This window comes from Ursus arctos, unplaced genomic scaffold (assembly GCF_023065955.2).
Source record: "Ursus arctos isolate Adak ecotype North America unplaced genomic scaffold, UrsArc2.0 scaffold_27, whole genome shotgun sequence".
NCBI lineage: Eukaryota > Metazoa > Chordata > Mammalia > Carnivora > Ursidae > Ursus > Ursus arctos.
Window position 1 is genome coordinate 463,906 of NW_026622952.1, and position 19,348 is coordinate 483,253.

Below are 19,348 nucleotides of genomic sequence, written 5' to 3' on the forward strand. Positions count from 1 at the left end.
CTACTCACGTCTTCTGCCTATTTCTTAAATGGATTATTTGTTTTTGAGATTTTGAGTTTGACAAGTTCTTTACATATTTTGGATACTAACCCTTTATCAGATATGGCATTTGCAAATATCTTCTCCCATTCCATAGGTTGTCTTTTAGTTTTGTTGACTGTTTCCTTTGCTGTGCATTAGCCTTTTAAATTGAAGAAATCGCAATAGCGTATTTTTGCATTTGATTCCCTTCCCTCCGGCGATATGAGTAGTAAGAGGTTGCTCTGGCCGAGGTCAAAGAGGTTGCTGCCTGTGTTCTCTAGGATTTTGATGATTTCCCATCTCACATTTAGGCCTTTCATCCATTTCGAATTTATATTTGTGTATGGTGTAGGACACTGGTCCAGTTTCATTCTTTTGCATGCACCATCTAGTTTTCCCAACACCATTTGTTGAAGAGACTGTCTTTTTCTCACTGGATATTCATTCCTGCTATATTGAAGAGTAGTTGTCCATACGGTTGTGGGTTCATTTCTGGGTTTTCTATTCTTTTCCATTGATCTATGTGTCTGTTTTTGTGCCAGTACCATACTGTTGTGATCATTACAGAGCTGTAACATAGGTTGAAGTCCAGAATTGTGATGGCTCCAGCTTTGCTTTTTCTTTTTCAGGATTGTTTTGGCTATTCGGGGTCTTTTGTGGTTCCATACAGATTTTAGGATTTGTTCAAGCTCTGTGAAAAATGCTGGTGGTATTTTGATAGGGATTGCATTGAATGTGTAGGCTGCTTTGGGTAGTATAGACATTTTAACAATGTTTGCTCTTCTAATCCATGAGTGGGGAATGCCTTCCCGTTTCTTTGTGTCCTCTTTAATTTCTTTCATAAGTGTTCTATAGTTTCCAGAGTACAGATCTTTTACCTCTCTGGTTAGGTTTATTCCTAGATATCTTACAGGTTTTGGTGCAGTTGTAAATGGGATCGATTCCTTGATTTCTACTGCTTCATTACTGGCATAGAGAAATGCAACAGATTTCTGTACATTGATTTTATATCCTGTGACTGCTGAATTCATGTATGAATTTTAGCAATTTTTTTTGTGGAGTCTGTTGAGTTTTCTACATAGAGTATCATGTTGTCTGTGAAGTGTGGAAGTCTGGCTTCCTGCTTGCTGATTTGGATGCCTTTTATTTCTTTTTGTTGACTGACTGCTGTGGCTAGGACTTCCAGTACTATGTTAAATAATATTGGTGAGAGTAGACATCACTGTCTTGTCCTTGACCACAGAAGAAAAGTCTCAGTTCTTCTCTATTGAGCTTGATATTAGAATTCCATTTCACTTTTAAAGCTCAATAAATATTAAGTCTTGAGGTCTGAGGCAACTAGAAAAAATTTCTTAACAAAAGCAATCAGTAATCAGTTTAGTTCTCCTTATGTCCATGAAAGGTTAATTGCTACAAAAACTTCTCTCCTTTCATAACAACTAGAAAACAGAACAATACATATGAAACAAAAGTTTCCAGATATTGTACAATAGGCAGCTTTGAACTGATTCTAAAGAGAAATGAACAAAAGAGGTAAGACCATATAACTGCTTGAAGGAAGTATCTAAGATCCAATAGGGAAAGAGGGTACTGAAATAGAGTTTGGAACTTGTGCTGACTTTTGTGAGGCTGAGGTGGCTAGAATTTGTTGATCGGAGTATAAGAGAGAGGAAAGCTACACAAGAGGATAGCTCTGGAGATCCGCAGAGGAATTCCCAGGTCTTGGCTACAGCACTGATGTGGTCACATGTGAAAAAAATAACCAAACAGTAGTGGAATGAACAATTTCAAAAGCTCATGTGGGGGTAGAAATAGTCTGTATTTTCATAAGACAGAGGAGAGAAAGACTGTGTAATACTAGGGCATTGGAGGCTAAAGAGTAATAATGGCTCCCTAGTATGAAGCTAAATAAGTTCCAGAAAAAAGGCTGATTTGGATATACCTTGACAAAGAGTAAAGGCAAGCCTCTAAAGGATCCAGTTAATTCATAAGCTACTTATCTATACAATAGGATAAAATCCAACATTCTTTAATGGAATATAACTAAATCTGGTCTCCCAAAATGTCACAACATCTGGCATTCAAATAAAAGTTACTAGGAACGCAAAGAAAAAGAAAACTATAACCTAGAGGTAGCAGGAAAATTAATCAAAGTAACAGTCCTGGAAATCACAGGGAGAAAAGAATCAAAGAGAGGGACCTTAATATAGCTATGGTATATATGAAAAATATGCTCAAGGACATTAAGAGAATCAGAAACTTGATAATGAGAGAAATGGAGGATAGAAAAGATTCAAGATGCAGTTTCAAAAATAAAGAATACTATATATATGTTCCACCTGGGTGGCTCAGTCAGTTATGTGTCTGACTCTTGTTTTCGGCTCAGGTTACAATCTCAGGGATATGAGATCAAGCCCGGAGTTGGGCTTCGTGCTGGACATAAAGCTGCTTAAGATTCTCTCTACCGTCTCCCTCTACCCCTCCCTCCGCTCTCTCATAAAAAAAAATACTATATATGCAATGACAAATACTGTGGTAAAATTGAAGACATGCAAAAAAAGTAAGTTCTTGAAGTATAAAAAAGATTTGGAAAAAAATCGAACAGAGCTTTAATGAACTTTTTGTGTAATATCAAGTAGTCATATATATAGGAAAAGAGAATCCTAGAAAGAGGAGTGGGTGCTATAGAAATAATGGCTAATAGATTTCCATAATAGGTGAAAAATATAACCTGATGAATACAAGAACTTCAATCAACACCAGACAAGAAAAACAAAAAGAAAAACCCAATAAGGCAGCTCATAATAAAACTGATGAAAATCAAAAAGAAAAAGAAAAATCTTGAAAGTAGCCAGAGAGAAAATAAAAACATGGCAGGTAAACAGAAATAAATAATGTCAGCAGGCTTTTGTCTGAAACCACACAGGGCATTGAAAAATAGAACATTTTTAAATTACTGAAGGAAAAGGAAAATACTGCCAAATAATTCTACAACCAGTAATCAAAAATTTCTAAAATTAAGATGCAGTGTACATTTTTTTAAAGCCAATAAAATATGAGCACATGTCTTGCTAGCAGGACTTTACTACAAGACATATTAAAGGAAATGATTTAAGCAGAAAAAGAAAAGATACTAAATGGAAATTTGGAAATGCAAAAGGAAACTCAGTATGCCAGAAATAGACAATGTGTGGGTAAAAGTAAAAACTACATTTCTATTTAAAGCAAAAATAATCACAATGTACTATGAGTTTTATACACAAGGAAAACAAATGATATAGCACAAATGCTAGGAAAATAGAAAAGAAAGTAACCTGTTGTAAGGGTCTCAAACTTCAATTTCTTTCATAAGTGTTCTATAGTTTCCAGAATACCTCTCTGGTTAGGTTTATTCCTAGATATCTTACTTAACAGGTTTTGCTGCACTTGTAAATGGGATCAATTCCTTGATTTCTACTGTTTCATTACTGGCATAAAAAAATGCAATAGATTTCTGTACATGGATTTTATATCCTGCGACTTTGCTGAATTCATGTATGAGTTTTAGCAATTTTTTTGTGGAGTCTGTTGGGTTTTCTACATAGAATATCATGTTGTCTGTGAAGTGTGAAAGTTTGGCTTCCTCCTTGCTGATTTGGATGCCTTTTATTTCTTTTTGTTGACTGACTGATGTGGCTAGGGCTTCCAGTACTATGTTAAATAATAGTGGTAAGAGTAGACATCCCTGCCTTGTTTCTGACCATGGAGGAAAAGCTCCCAGGTCTTCCCTATGGAAGAGAATATTAGTTGTGGGTTTTTCATATATGTCCTTTATTCTATGTTGAGGTATATTCCCTTTGACACTACTTTGTTGAGGGTTTTTTATAATGAATGGATGTTATACATTTTTTTCAAATGCTTTTTCTACATCTATTGAAAGGATCATATGGTTCTTGTCCTTTCTTTTATTAATGTGGTGTATCATTTTGATTGATTTACTAATATTGAACCACCCTTACAGGCCAAGCATAAATCCCACTTGATAGTGGTGGATGGTTTTTTTTTAACATACTGTTTGATTTGGTTTGCTACTATTTTATTGAGAACTTGTACATCTATAAGCATCAGGGATATTGGCCTCTAGTTCTCTCTTTTAGTGGAGTCTTTATTTTTGAATTCAGGGCAATTCTGGCCCCATAGAATGAATGTGGAAGTTTTCCCACCTCTTCTATTTTTTTTTTTTTTGGAATAATTTGAGAAGAAAAGGTAATCACTATCATTTAAATGTTTGGCCAAATTGACCCATGAGGCCACCTAGCCCTGGACTAATTCAATTTCTTTGCTAGTTATGGTCCCTTCAAGTTTTCTATTTCTTCCTGTTTTAGTTTTGGTGGTTCACATGTTTCTAGGAATACATCCATTTCTTTCAGGTTGTCCAATTTGTGGGCATATAGTTTTTCATAATATTTTCTTATAATTTTATTTCTGTGGTGTTGGTGGTTATTTTTTGTCTCTTGTTTTGATTTTATTTATTTATTTCCTTTCTCTTTTCTTTTAGATAAGTCTGGCTTGGGGCTTGTCAATTTTATTCATTTTTTCAATGAACTAGTTCCTGGTTTCATTGATCTGTTCTATTGTTTTCTTTTTAGTTTCTATATCATTTATTTCTGTTCTAATCTTTAGTATTTTCTTCTTTATGCTGGATTAAGGCTTCATTTATTGTTCTTTTTCTAGCTCCTTTAGAAATAAGGTTAGGTTGTTAAAGATTTTTCTTGCCTCTTGAGCCTTGTATTGCTACATAGTTCCCTGTTACCACTGCTTTTCCTGCATCCCCAAGGTTTTGGACTGTTGTGTTCATTTTTATTTGTTTCCACATACATTTCTATTTCTTCTTTGATTTCCTGGTTGACCCATTCATCATTTAGTAGCACATTGTTTAACCACCATGTGTTTGTGGTCGTTCCTTTTTTTTTTTTTTTTTTTTTTGTGGTTGACTTCAAGTTTCATAGCACTCTGGTCAGAAAAGATGCATGGCATGATCTCAATCTTTTTGTACTTGTTGTGGCCTGGTTTATGACCTAGTATATGATCTATTCTGGACAATGTTCCATGTGCACTCAAAAAGAACCTGCATTAAAGTGTATTCTGCTGCTTTAGAATGAAATATTCTGAATATATCTGTGAAGTCCATCTGGTCCAATGTGTCATTCAAAGTTATTGTTTCCTTGTTGATTTTCTACTTAGATGTTCTATTTGTTGATGTAAGTGGGGTGATAAAGTACCCTACTCTTAACTGTATTATTATCAATGAGTTCCTTTATGTTTGTTATTGTTTTATATATTTGAATGCCTCCATGTTGTGTGTATAAACACTTCCAATTATTAGATCTTATTTTTAGATCGTCCCCTCTATTATGATATAATGCCCTTCATCTCTTCTTATAGTGTTTAGTTTAAAGTCTAGTTAGTCGGATAGAAGTATTGCTACTCTGGCTTTATTTTGATGTCCAGTTACATGAAAAGTAGTTCTCCATTCCATCAATTTCAATGCGCAGGTGTCTTTAGGTATAAAATGAATTTCTAGTAGGCAGCATATAAATGGGTCTTCTTTTTTTAATACATTCTGACACTGTGTAATCTGATTGGAGTGTTTAGTCCATTTACATTTAGAGTAATTATCGATAGATATGTATTTAGTGCCATTTTATACCTTGTTTCGTTGTTTTGGGAGATTTTCTCTATTACATTCTTGTCTCTGTCCCTTTGGTCTTTCCTTTCCACTCACAGTCCCCTTTAATATTTCTTGCAGGCCTGGTTTAATGGCCACAAACTCCTTTAGTTTTCTTTGTCTGGGAAACTCTTTGTCTTTCCTTATATTCTGAATTATAGCCTTGCTAGATAGAGTATTCTTGGCTGCAGACTTATCCCATTCAGTACTATGAATATATCATGCTACTCCCTCCTAGCTTGCCAAATTTATGTTGAGAGATCTGAAACTAGCCTCGTGGGTCTTCCCTGTAAGTTAGGGACTTCTTTTTGTCTTGCTGCTTTTAAGACTTTTCTCTTTATCAGTATATTTTGCAAAATTTAATTACAATGTCATGTTCTTGGCCAGCTTTTGTTGATTTTTTAAAAGATTTATTTATTTGAGAGACAGTGTGTGTGTGGGGGGAAGGGGCAGAGGGAGAGAGAGAGAATCTCAAGCAGACTCCCCGCTGAGCACGGAGCCCAACACAGGGCTCAATCTCACAACCCTGAGATCATGACCTGAGCCGAAATCAAGAGTCAGAGGCTTAACCGACTAAGCCATCCAGGCGCCGCAGCTTTTGTTGATTTTGATGGGAGTTCTTGGTGCCTCCTAGATCTGGATACTTGTTTCCTTTCCCAGATTAGGGAAGTTTTCATATATTATTTTCTCAAATAAATTTCCTGTCCTCTTTTCTCTGTCTTCTTCTTCTAGTACACCTATAATATGAATGTTACTACATTTAATGGAGTCACTGAGTTCCCTAAGTATATTCTCATACTGCAAAATTCTTTCTTTTGTTCAGCTTATGTTTCATTATTTGATCTTGTATGTCACTTCTTTGTGCCTCTGCTTCTTCCATCCTTGTGTTCGTTGCATCAAGCCTGTTTTGAATCTCAGTTATTGAATTTATTTCTGATGATTTTTTTTTTTTACTCTTTTATCTCTGTGGTAAGGGTCTCCCTGGTCTTCCATTCTTTTCTCAAGCCAGCAAGTAACTTATGATTGCTGCAGTGGATTCCCCATCAGTCATATTACTTGCATCTGTTCTGCTTAGATCTCTGGCTGTGCCCTTATCTTATTCTCTCATTTGGGATAAATTCCTCTGTCTTGGCATTTTGTCTAAGTCTCTCTTCTTCTCTGTGTTAGAAAAGCCTGTATGTTTCCTGTTCCTGAGAGTCATGGCTTTATGAAGAAGAGATCATATAGGTCCAGGGCCTGGTACTTCAGATAATGTCCCTGGTGTGTGCTGCATGCCCTCTGCTACTGTATTTTGGCTGCTGTATCCTTCAGGCCAGTTTCTGCAGGGGCTCACCTTGCCCACAGTGGGAAGTGTCTGGTCCTTGGCTAGAATGTGGCACGTTTTAACTAGGTATGCTTTGGTCTGTGTGTTAAATGAGACCTGATACTTCCACTTGAACTGAAGCCAAGCAGAACTCTCCAGTCAGGAGCTGTGGTGTGGACAGGGGCTTCTGCTGGTCTTCTGTGGAAAGGCCCTGCAGCACTGGGACTGAGGCAAGCTTCACTGAGAAGGGCAGTACTACCAGACGGCAAGGATGTGAGACTTGGTGTAAGCAGGTTAGACAGCCAGTGTGGGCACTGTGCTGCTCACCACAGGTGGCTCTGTGTTTATGATGAGGGGCAGTAGAGGAAATGGCCCCAGCCAGTTCCTCTATTCCTGGAGAGAAGTATCTGTGCATGCTGTCTCTCAGGGAGGCATGCCAAGAAGAGTGAATAATCTCCCCACTGTTTGTTCCAGGTGTTTTTCAGACTGCTGTTTCTACAGTCTGCCTCTGGGTTGTTTGTCTGACTTCTCTCCAGGAACAGTGCAGTGCCCTCTGAGCTGTATCCCAGCCAAGACTGCTGACTTTTAAAACTCAGGCTTTAGGGACATGATGTGGGCAGGGGTCTGTGCTGGTCTTTGGGGGGAGTGTCTCACCTGGGCAGAAATTCTTAAGGTGCTAAAAAGATAAAGTCCCATGACACTTAAAACTGCTTTAATGAATCTGAAGTTCTTAAAGGAGTTAACTAAGGCTTTAAAGGAATTATACTGGCAGGAAAATCTAGTGTGATATAAAAGGTCTATGATGGCTCAACAACTAAGCAACTCCCAGGTTTTGTACCTATACTCATATACAGTGGGCTAAGGGAGTAGAGCTTCCAGCAAGGGAACTCTCTCCAATAATCCTTAGAAGTGGCCCAGGAAGACAAGACAGAAAGAAAATTTCACTGGTAGGCTGAATCTGGGCACTCTTTGGAATAAGTTAATCAATTATATCAATCCATTGCTAGGGAAGTGAATCAATGAAAAGATGCTCAAGTAGGTTAACTTTGCAGAATGTAGTAAAATACACTGAATCAGTGATTGCTGTTTTGCTTCCTTTCTTGTCTTTCCTGAACTGGTATTTTAAACTGCAGTTATTCTGCTTTTTGCTTCTAGTACTTTATCTGAAGTAAGTCAGATATTTCCATATTTTTCATTTAGCCTATAGAGTGAATTTACTAGGGAAAATGGACACTGAACAGCAAATTTAAACCTTGGAGATGGGAGCTACTCCTAGGCATGACATGTGGGACAGAGATAAGTGTATCTGTGGTTATAAATGGAAAATGGTACTGTGTTCACCAAAAGCTTCACTTGAACTGGCTGGAGAAAGGTGTGTGCAAATGCTGGCAACAAAGAGATGAATATCTATTTATCCACCAAAAAGAACCCTTTTTCTATGAGAACTGTATCTTACTCGTCTTGAGGGAACTTTCCCTCTTTGCGTTTCAACCAAGTGAGTGCTGACAATTACAGTATTCCATCTCTCAGTCATACAAATCAGAGTTCTGCCCAGAATATAATAAATTCAAAGTTAGGAAAGAAGGAGAATACTTTTGTTGACAAAATTAAACACATGCTTTAAAAGGCTGCTAATAATCATGGATCCAGCCATGTAAAAGAGACCTGCTTCAAAGAGTAAAGATGACATGCAATATAATGCAGAGACAAAAATGGACAAAGTATCCTGGCAACATTCTTCATTTTAAGTGTGTCCTTGTCCTTTTTTTCCTAAGTCAGTTAGACTACCTGTCACTTGCAACTACAAGTGACAGGTAAGTAAAACAATTCTCTTCAAGAAAATTAAGTAGTCTAATAGGCTAGTAGATAGAGTGTACAGGATATATGGTAGAGGTACTCCTAAGGAACTTGGAAAAACTGAGAAACTTACTCAGCATCATAAGTCAGTGTCAAAGCCACTCTATTACAATATTTCTCTTGACTATAACCCAATAGAATGTGTAACACATTAAAAAAAAGTACCCAGCCACAGATAGAAGTAGTGGTATTGTCCATCTAAGCAGTGCATATTTGTGTCTGTAGGTAGGTAGGAACACCCAAAGGTTTAATCCAATAATTATAAGCACACATACCAGCTTACCTTAGCCTGTTCAACTATATCAAACTGCTATTTCACTCTCTGCATAGGTTATTCTAAGCATAGAAACACACTTCATTTCTATCAAATTTCAAAGACTATTACCTGTCAGTAGATAACAATGCCTCATACTTCACAGAGTCATCAGTTGGGACTCCTTTAGTTTTCCAGTACTAATTATACCATGCTTGCCCATGACACACCTATCCACCTCCCATAAAGGCCAATCCCTTCAAATGTGTGTGGACTGCAATTCTTTCCCTTCCTTGTCTGTGGGATCTTACATTATTGATTATTCTACGTGTTATAAATTTACTCTTCCCCTCAATCACCAGAGATGTAAACTCCATGAAGATAGGGACCTTGCCCATCCCATTCACTGATAAATTTCTGATGTCTAGTACATAGTTAAGTACCCAAAATTATTTGTTGAAGGCAAGAGTAAATAAATGAATAAATATTTGGAAACGAATCATCTGTAAGAGGTCTTCCATTTCTGAAGCTCTATAGTTCTACTTGGAGAAGAGTAGGTGCCACAATGGATTTCTGACTTAGGGTTAGAAGCTTCATCAAACTGCAGTTAATAGTTCTCCAGAAATACCTAATATAATTTTTCTTCATCCTTACTTTACTTCAGATAAATTCACTTTAAATTCTGAGCCTCAAGATGAAATAAATGAAATAGATAATGACAACAAATTGTGCTTACTCTTCTTTCCATCCATATCTGCATGGATCTTCCGAGCCAAGAATCCACTTTTGTACACAGCAGCATTTGGGTCATGAGGAATGTCTAAGAATGGGTTGGTAGTGCTCCCAATACGACTGATGGTCTTTGGATGTGTTCCATTAGCCTTCTCATCAGTACCTTCAGATGGAGATTTTTTTTTCTCTTCATCATCTCTAAAGGAAGAAAACACAGATTGAGCACCTAACGCAATATTCAATAAACAAAGTTTTTCAGTGTAATAAACTACCATGTTTTCCAATAGTCTATCAGACTAGATAACAAAAGCTGTAATAACAGGTATCATTTACTATGTGTCTATGTGCCAGGTATTAATGGTCATCACAATTTTCTAAGACTGACATCAGTATCCCATATTACAGATAAGGAAATAAACTCAGAGACTAAATAAATGCCCAAGGCCACAGATCTAGTAATCAAAGAAAGAGATTCTAAGGATACGACTGCAAAATCTCTAAAGCCTTTGCTCTTTCTTACCCACTACAGTGCCTTCATGTCTGTCCTCTTTCAAAAGAGTGGGGATTCTTTGGCAGAGACCTCGATCTTGATTTTTGATTTCTACATCTTTAGCACATTGCCAAGTATACAGAATACAAATAATTACAGACTCAGTCCAGTGAATAATACTGATCTATATCTGCCAAATAACAGGTAATTCTCTTATATTGAAACCCCCTGTAAAGCTATTAATGATGTAGGATGGTGGTGTCATCCACAGTGCTTTGGCATCTTATAGTGACTACTTTCTCAACTGCCATAAAAGTGTGGGGCACCCTAACAGCCACTGAGAAAACCTGTAATTGTCAAATCTTTTTAAAATCTCTGTTCCGGGGCATCTGGGTGGCTCAGTTGGTTAAGCATCTGCCTTGGGCTCAGGTCATGATCTCAAGGTCCTGGGACTGAGCCCCACATCGGGCTCCCTGTTCAGCGGGGAGTCTGCTTTTCCCTTTCCCTCTGCTCTTCCTCCCTGCTCTGCTTGCCCCCCACCCTCAAATAAATAAAAACCTTAAAAAAAAACTCTGTTCCTTCAAGGAGGGCAAATTAAACTCTGAGATTCTAATGTATGAAGGAAGCAGAAAATGTATGGTGACATTCAATTAATAAAGAGGAAGAGAAGAAGAAAACAAACTGATATACTGCTAAAAAAAACCACAGCACCAAATTCGGAGCATTTGTCTTAGTTCACCTGTTCAATTTCCTCAATTGCCTCTGGCTTTATTGCTTATTGTGTTGATTAGTGAATATTTTTATTAAAACTTCAAAATAACCACGACCAAAATATATTTAAAATAAACCAAAAAATTAATAATTATCAAGTGTTTATTTGGTGATCAAATTAAAATATTTAATTATTGTGAAATATATAAAAAGAACACTGGACCCTTAGACATCTATACTTAATTTTTAATTCTGAGACAATTTTAGATTTGTAAAGATAGTACATACATTCTCATCTGCCCATCACCCAGTTCCCCCAATATTAACAACTTACATAACCATAGTAAAAATTTCAAAATGAACAAAGCAATAATGCAATACTATGAATTAAACTTAAGACTTTATTCAGACTTTACCAATTTTTTCATTAATTTTTTTTCTGTTCCAGGATCATATCTATGATCCCACAGTGCATGTAGTTGTTATGATTTCTTAGTTTTCTCCAGTCACCAACAGAACCTCACTCTTTCCTTGTCCTTCTTGACCTTGACATTTTGAAGAGTATTAGAACTGGCCAGTTATGTTATAGAATATCCCCAATTTAGGTTTGTTTGATTAGATTGAGGTTGTACATTTTTGGGAAGGATACCATACGTGATACACCCTCTCAGTGCATCAGATCAGGGTACATATGTTTTATGACTAGTGATATTAACCTTGATTACTTGGTTAAGGTGCTGTCTGCCAAGTTTCTATTCTGGAATGTTATCATTTCCTTTTGTAAATGTTTTGGGGAAAATTTGTGACTATGAAAATAGCCTGTTTCTCCTTAAACTTCTGAGCGCTAACATGAGCATTCATCAGTGGATCTTGCCTATGAAAATTATTGTGCTGATCTAATGGTGTTTATTTATTTCCCTCATTTGTTCTACATTAGTAATTGGAATTCTGTAAGTATGGACAAATGGATATAATCTTATTCTTTTGAATTATAATAAAACACCATCATTATTAAATTTATTGCTCCTTTTTTTTTAGATTTTTTAATTTATTCGACAGAGAGAGACACAGCAAGAGAGGGAACACAAGTAGGGGGAGTAGAAGAGGGAGAAGCAGGTTTCCCCCTGAGCAGGGAGCCTGATGCGGGGCTCAATCCCAGGACCCTGGGCTCATGACCTGAGCCGAAGGCAGACGCTTAACGACTGAGCCACCCAGGTGCCCCTATTTCTCCATTTTTTTCAGCTTTGGCCACTGTTCTATAAGGAGGCTTCTGTGTCCTTTGAACGTGCCTCCTTCTTTTTCCTTTTTGTTTTTCAAGCACTTCTTTTAGGTACCACAAGAAGATGCTTCCAAGCTCATCTTAAAATTTCCTTATCTTGACCCTGGAGGAAATGTGCCCAAGAAGTCCAGTTCTTCTTGTTGGATAACGGTATTTAGAAACCAAATCTAGGTAGTTGATGTGTTCACTATATATAGAAAATTGCCTCCTGTTTCCCTCTTTTAGTCAATTCCTTTCTCCTACCAATTCTCGAAAATTACTGATGTCCTCCATCCCTATTGATTTCCCTTTTTCAAAATGGCATAAATTCATCCATATTGTACAAATCAATAGTTTGTTTCCTTTTATTGCTAAGTACTATTTCATTTTATGGTACACTATATTTAGTTTGCTTATCCATGTGTTTCCCTGTTCCCAACTTTACTGAAGAATAACTGATTTAATACATTTTTAAAAGTTTTTAGTTATATTCCAGTTAGTGAACATACAGTGTAATAGTTTCATGTGTACAACACAGTGATTAAACACTTCCACACATCACCTGGTGCTCATCACAAGTGCATTCCTTTATCCCCATCACCTCTTTAACCCATCTGCCCACCCACCTCCCTTCTAGTAACCATCAGTTTGTTCTCTACACTTAAGAGTCTGTTTCTGGGTTTGTTTCTCTCTCTCTCTCTCTCTTTTTTTGTCCTTTTGTTCATTTGTTTTGTTTCTTAAATTCCACATATGAGTGAAATCATATGGTATTTGTCTTTCCCTGACTGGCTTATTTTGCTTAGCATAATGCTGTCTAGTTCCCTCTGCTCTGTTTGCCTGCCTTCTCTTCAGGAGCAGTGCAGTGCCCTCTGGTCTCTATGCTAGGCAAGCCTGCTGACCTTTAAAACTCTAGGCTCTAAGCCCTTCTGATGGCAAGAATACATGAAATCCAGCTCCTCTGTTTTCCAAACCAATGGCTTTGGGGAAACATTCTCCTTGTGTGTTCCCCTGTGTGCTCCTCTCTCTTTTATCCTTCTCTACAACCACACTTCTCTCCCCTCTGTAGCACCTGGCATCTGTTTCTCCCTTAAATCACATCTCTGCACTTCCTACCTTATTCAATGTCTTCTCTTCCATTAGTTGTGGAGTTTGTTCTTTCAGTCTTCACGTCAATTTCTGGGTTATTTAGGATGATCTGATAGTCACCTAGTTTGTGTTCATGGAACAACATTAGTCTAGGGTTCTCCTACTCTGCTGCCATCTTTCTCTCCCTCTGGAATAACTGATTTATGCAATGTAAAAGATTTACTTATTTATTAATTTATTTAAAGTTAATGGTCCCTACTGATGTTTGGAAAATATCTTCTGGATATTGCAAAAATCTTGGAAAATTACAATTAGTTATTGTATGGATTACATTTTCTCTTCTATGTTGAGTAATATTCCACTATATATATATATATATATATATATATATATATATATATATATACCTATACTTTGTATACATATATATATATATATGTCCATAAACACAAAATACTTTTCACATTTTTTTGTGCCCTCTTCAATTTGATTGAAGACAGTCTCTTCAACAGATGGTGTTGGGAAAACGAGACACCTACATGCAGAAGAATGAAACTGGACCACTTTCTTATACCATACACAAAAATAACTCAAAACAGATTAAAGACTAGAATGTGAGACCTGAAATCATAAAAATCCTTGAATAGGGTACAAGCAGTAACTTCTCTGAAATCGGCCACAGGAACATTTTTCTAGATATGTGTCAGAGGCAAGGGAAACAAAAGCAAAAATAAACTATTCGAATTACATCAAAATAAATACGTTCACACAGAGAAGGAAATACAATAAAGCTAAGAGGAAACCTATGGGATGGGAGAAGATATTTGCAGGTGATATATCTGATGGAGGTTTAGTATCCAAAATATGTAAAGAACTTAACTCAACACCCAAAAAAAGAATAATCCAATTGAAAAATGGGCAGAAGACATGAACAGATATTTTTCCAAAGAAGACAAACTTATGGCCAACAGACACATGAAAAGATGCTCACCTCATTCATCTTTAGGGAAATACAAATCAAAACTACAATGAGATATCACTTCATACTAGTCAGAATAGCTAAAATTAACAACATAGGAAACAACAGGGGTTGGCGATGATGTGAGGATGTGGAGAAAGGGGAACCCTCTAGCACTGTTGGTGGAAATGCAAACTGGTGCAGCCATTGTAGCAAACAGTATGGAGGTTCCTCAAAAAGTTAAAAATAGAACTACCCTATAATCCAACAATTGCACTACTAGGTATTTATCTGAAGGATACAAAAATGCTAATTCAAAGAGATACATGCACACCAACATTTATAGCAGCATTATTTACAATAGCCACATTATGGAAGTACCCCGTGTGTGTGTGTGTGTGTACACACAATTGAATGTTACTCAGCCATAAAAATAAATGAAATCTTGTCATTTGCAATGATGTGGATGGAGCTAGAGAGAATTATGTTAAGTGAAATAAGTCAGTCAGAGAAAGATAAATACCATATGATTTCACTCATATGTGGAATTTAAGAAACAAAATAGATGAACATATGGGAAGAAAGAAAAAGGGAAGCAAATCATAAGATACCCTTAACAAAAGAAAAAACTGAAGGTTGATGGAGGGAGGTAGGTGTGGGGTGGGTTAAATGGGTGATGGGATGAATCACAAACTTCTGCTGAAACCAAATCAATCAATCAATCATACAGAAGGCAAAGAAAAGTATACTTATCATGATGAAAAATAATAAATAAAATTAAATTAAAAAAAGAAAAAAAAAGATTGATTTGGCTATTTGATGCCTTTTGTGGTTCCACATAAATTTTAGGACTTTTTGTTCTATTTCTGTGAAAAGTGGTATTTCAATTTAGATGGGGATTGCATTGAATCTGTAGACTGCCTTGGATGGTATGGACACTTTAACAATATTTATTACTCCAATCCATAAACACAAAATACTTCTCCCAGTTTTTTGTCCCCTCTTCCATTTCTTTCATCAGTGTCTTACAGTTTTCAATGTACAGCCTATCACTTCCTTCATTAAACTTATTCATAAGTATTTTACGGATTTGGATGCTATTGTACATGGGATTTATTTAAAATCTGTTTCTGTTTGTTGTTAATATACAGAAACATAACTGATTTTCATATGCTGATTTATATTCTGCAACTTTACTGAATTCATTTACTGATTCTAATAGTGTTTCTGTGTAAGTCTATAGGGTTTTCTATATATAATACCGTGTCATGTGCAAACAGAGGTAATTTTACTTCCTCCTTTTTGATTTGTATCCTTTTTATTTCTTTTTCTTATCTAACTCCTCTGGATAGGATTTCCAGTACTATGTTGAATAAAATGTTGAGAGTGGGCATCCTTGGCCAATGTTCCTCATCTTAGAGGTACTGCTTTTAGCATTTCACCGTTGAGTTCGATATATGCTATGGGCTTGTCACATACAGCCCCTACCATGTTGAGATACATCCTCTCTCTACCTAGTTTGTTGAGAGTTATCATAAAAGTGACATATTGTGAAATGCTCTTTTGGAGTCTACTGAGACAATCATATAGTTTTTACACTTCATTTTGATCATGTGGTACATCACATTATTGATTTGTCGATGTCAAACCATCCCTGTGTCTCCGGAATAAATCCCATCTGATCATGGAGTATGATCTTTTCAATATATTGTTGCATTCAATTTGCTAATATTTTATTGAGGATCTTTTGCATCTATGTTCATCAGGGATTTGGACTTTTTTGCTGTATCCTTGTCTGGCTTTGGTATCAGGGTAATGTAATTTGAAAGTGTTCCCTCCTCTTTATTTTTTTTGGAATAGTTTGAGAAGGATTGGCATTAATTCTTCTTTGAAGTTTGGTAGAATTCACCAGCGAAAACATCAGTCTTGGATTTTTATTTTTTGGGAGGTATTTGATTGCTGATTCAATCTCCTTATTAGTAATTTGTTCAGTTCTTCTATTTTTTCTTGATTTAGTCTTGGTAGGGTGGTCATTTCTAGGATTTTATCCTTTTTTTGTTTTATGTTGTCCATTTTGTTGGCAGATAGTCTTTTATGAATGATTGCATTTTCCGTGGTATCAGTTGTAATGTCTGTTTCATTTCTAGTTTTACTTGAGTCCTCTTTTTTTCTTAAGTCTGTCTATTTTGTTTATGTTTTCAAAAACTGAGCTCTTCATTTCATTGATCTTTTCTATTGTCCTTTTTAGACTATTTATTTCCACTCTGACCTTTATTATTTCCCTTTTTCTTCTAATTTGGGGTTTGGTTTGTGCTTCTTTTTCTAATACCTTGAAGTATAAAATTAGGTTGTTTATTTGAGATCTTACCTTTTACTTAGTGCAGGCATTTATTGCTATAAACTTCCCTCTGAGAATTGCTTTTTATGCATCTCATAAGTTGTGATACGTTGTACTTCCATTTTCATTTGTCTCAAGATTTTTTTTTTTAATTTCTCTTTTGAAAGGTATCTGGGTAACTTCTAGCTTCTAGGTTTTATTTTTATAATGAAAAAATATTTGTGTTTGTAAACACCATCATGATAATAAAATAAAAGTAGTTTTACAGATCTTTCATAGTTTGTAATCAATCCAGAAGGAAGATTCCTTCTATTCAAATAGATTATTCTCAGCTACTATTAAGATTTAATACTGGTAAGATATAAATTTGGATTTGTTTGAAAAACAAAAAGTAATCCTCTGTATTAAAAAAAAGAATCACAGTTTCACAAGTCAAATATTGCTTGTTCTGTGTAGTATCCTACATAATTTTTTGTTTGTGCAACTGATGATACAAAGTAAATTCTGATGTAAGCAAGCCAAAATATGTCTACCTGAAAAAATTTTATCTCCTTTCTAATTTCACCTATTTACAAAGTGCTTATAAAAATTAGACTTCGTTTTCTCACCACACCATTCTTTATTATTACATTTGGTAGTCATTAGAAATATAAATTTTAAAATTTTGATTATTTTAAATGTAATTTTAATGTAAATATGCCACATTTCTAAAAGAGAGCACATGACACACATGGCTATTTCTAAAGCAATTTTGACTGCTTTAAATTATTAAGTCCAAGACAAAAATAATAATAAATGTTACAGTTCTTCTTTATCCATGCAGTGGTATTTTAAGATGATCATACTCAAAGTACAGTTTTCTCATTTTGAAGGAGAAAGATAAGACACAGATTAAATAAGTGTTAATAAAGTATTAACTGCTTGACTTCAAAATTTATTCATAAATCTGTCCTTAATATTTGGGCATAACTAATTTTTGGGGGTTTTGAGTTGTGAGTAGAAAAAACCAGAATGATTATCCTGGGAATTATGTTAATTATTTTAGAAATAAAGAGCTATAAGAAACACTACTATATGCATTGTTCCCAAGCTTGTTTTTTAAGCAGATTAATCTTTTGGAGGGAGTAAACTAAACAAAACCTGAGTATAAAATTGATGAAGTGTAATTCTGCTTTATAAACTTTAACATATAATATTTATTTCGAAGCATATCAATTGGAAAGGTGGAACTTTGTAAATTACTTTGTTTTTTTTGGAACTTTTTTTACAAACACACAATTTATAAAACCTGGACTGCGTATCAGTGTAGTCAGCCTTAGCATTCTGTCTAATTTTGTACTTTGGATGGTTAGAGTTTTGTAAAAATTCTGATTCATACAAAAAAGTGGCGTAAATGATAAAAGTTTTTAAGTTGCCTACTTCATAAATAGTACTTTTTAATAGAAAAGTGAGATAGCAGAACATTCTGAGATATATAAAAGAAATTAATATGATAATGTATAAATATATAAAAATTTTGTACAGGTAAGCCATTTTGTATTTTAAGCTGAAAAGTTTGAAACACATTTTAAAATGTAGAATCAAATTCTTTTAAAATCCTGAAGCGCTACGAAACAGCCTTCAACTTCAGTCAACACAAACACAATTTGAAAAGCACTGTACTCAACAGTTGGCATCAAAGTCATGTTCCACTTAATGCAAGTAATTCATTTCTGGAAATCAATGTTTGGTCAGGAAGTGCAAAATGGGGATCTATTTCTTAGTCCTTGCAAGAGAAAAAAGTGATAATAGTGTATTACATGTCAATCTCAAACAGTTTCCTAAGAAGTGTTTAAAGCACAGTAAAAATACCTATATATATATATATATATATATATATATATATACACTAATCACTCACATAAGATATAAGGTGCTTAAAATATTGCTTCCATATCACCAAATAACTGTGTTTTTAGATTATATTTATTTATTTTATTTGAGAGAGAGAATGCACCTGAGTGGTGGGAGGGTGGGGGGGTAGAATCTCAAGTAGACTCCTCACCCAGAGTGGAGCTGGACCCAGGGCTCAATCCCACAACACTGAGATCATGACCCAAGTGGAAACCAACAGCCGGACACTTAACTGACTGAGCCACCCAGGTACCCCAATACTGTGTTTTTTTTTTTTTTTTTAAAGATTTTATTTATTTCTGTGACAGAGAGACAGCCAGAGAGAGAGGGAACACAGCAGGGGGAGTGGGAGAGGAAGAAGCAGGCTCACAGCGGAGGAGCCTGATGTGGGACTCGATCCCGGTACGCCGGGATCACGCCCTGAGCCGAAGGCAGACGCTTTAACGACTGCGCTACTCAGGCGCCCCCCCAATACTGTGTTTTTAAACAAATTCTTTTTATACTTCTTGGTTCTCTTTGCACCAGCAACATCCTAGTCCAAGAAAATTCTTTACTGACAATGTGCACAGTTTTCAAAATGACTACATGACTGACCTTCAAATGTAATGTCATTTGAGACCTTACACATGTATTGTTTAAAATGTTGTACTGAGGGGCCCCTGGGTAGCTCAGTTGGTTAATGTCTGCCTTTGGCTTGGGTCATGACCCTGGGGGCCTGGTACTGGGCCTCGCATCAGGCGT

At 35.8% G+C, this 19,348-nt stretch overlaps 1 protein-coding gene across 10 annotated transcripts in view; it reads right to left on the minus strand.

Annotated features, from left to right (window-relative positions):
• PSD3 (pleckstrin and Sec7 domain containing 3) overlaps positions 1 to 19,348 on the minus strand; it is a 702,408-nt gene that overhangs the window by 167,690 nt on the left and 515,370 nt on the right. For all 10 annotated transcript variants that reach the window (XM_044379268.3, XM_048226255.2, XM_044379274.3 and 7 more), the window contains one exon: positions 9,878 to 10,071. In XM_044379268.3, coding sequence (XP_044235203.2) covers positions 9,878 to 10,071 — 194 coding nt within the window. The remainder of the gene's footprint in view (positions 1 to 9,877; positions 10,072 to 19,348) is intronic.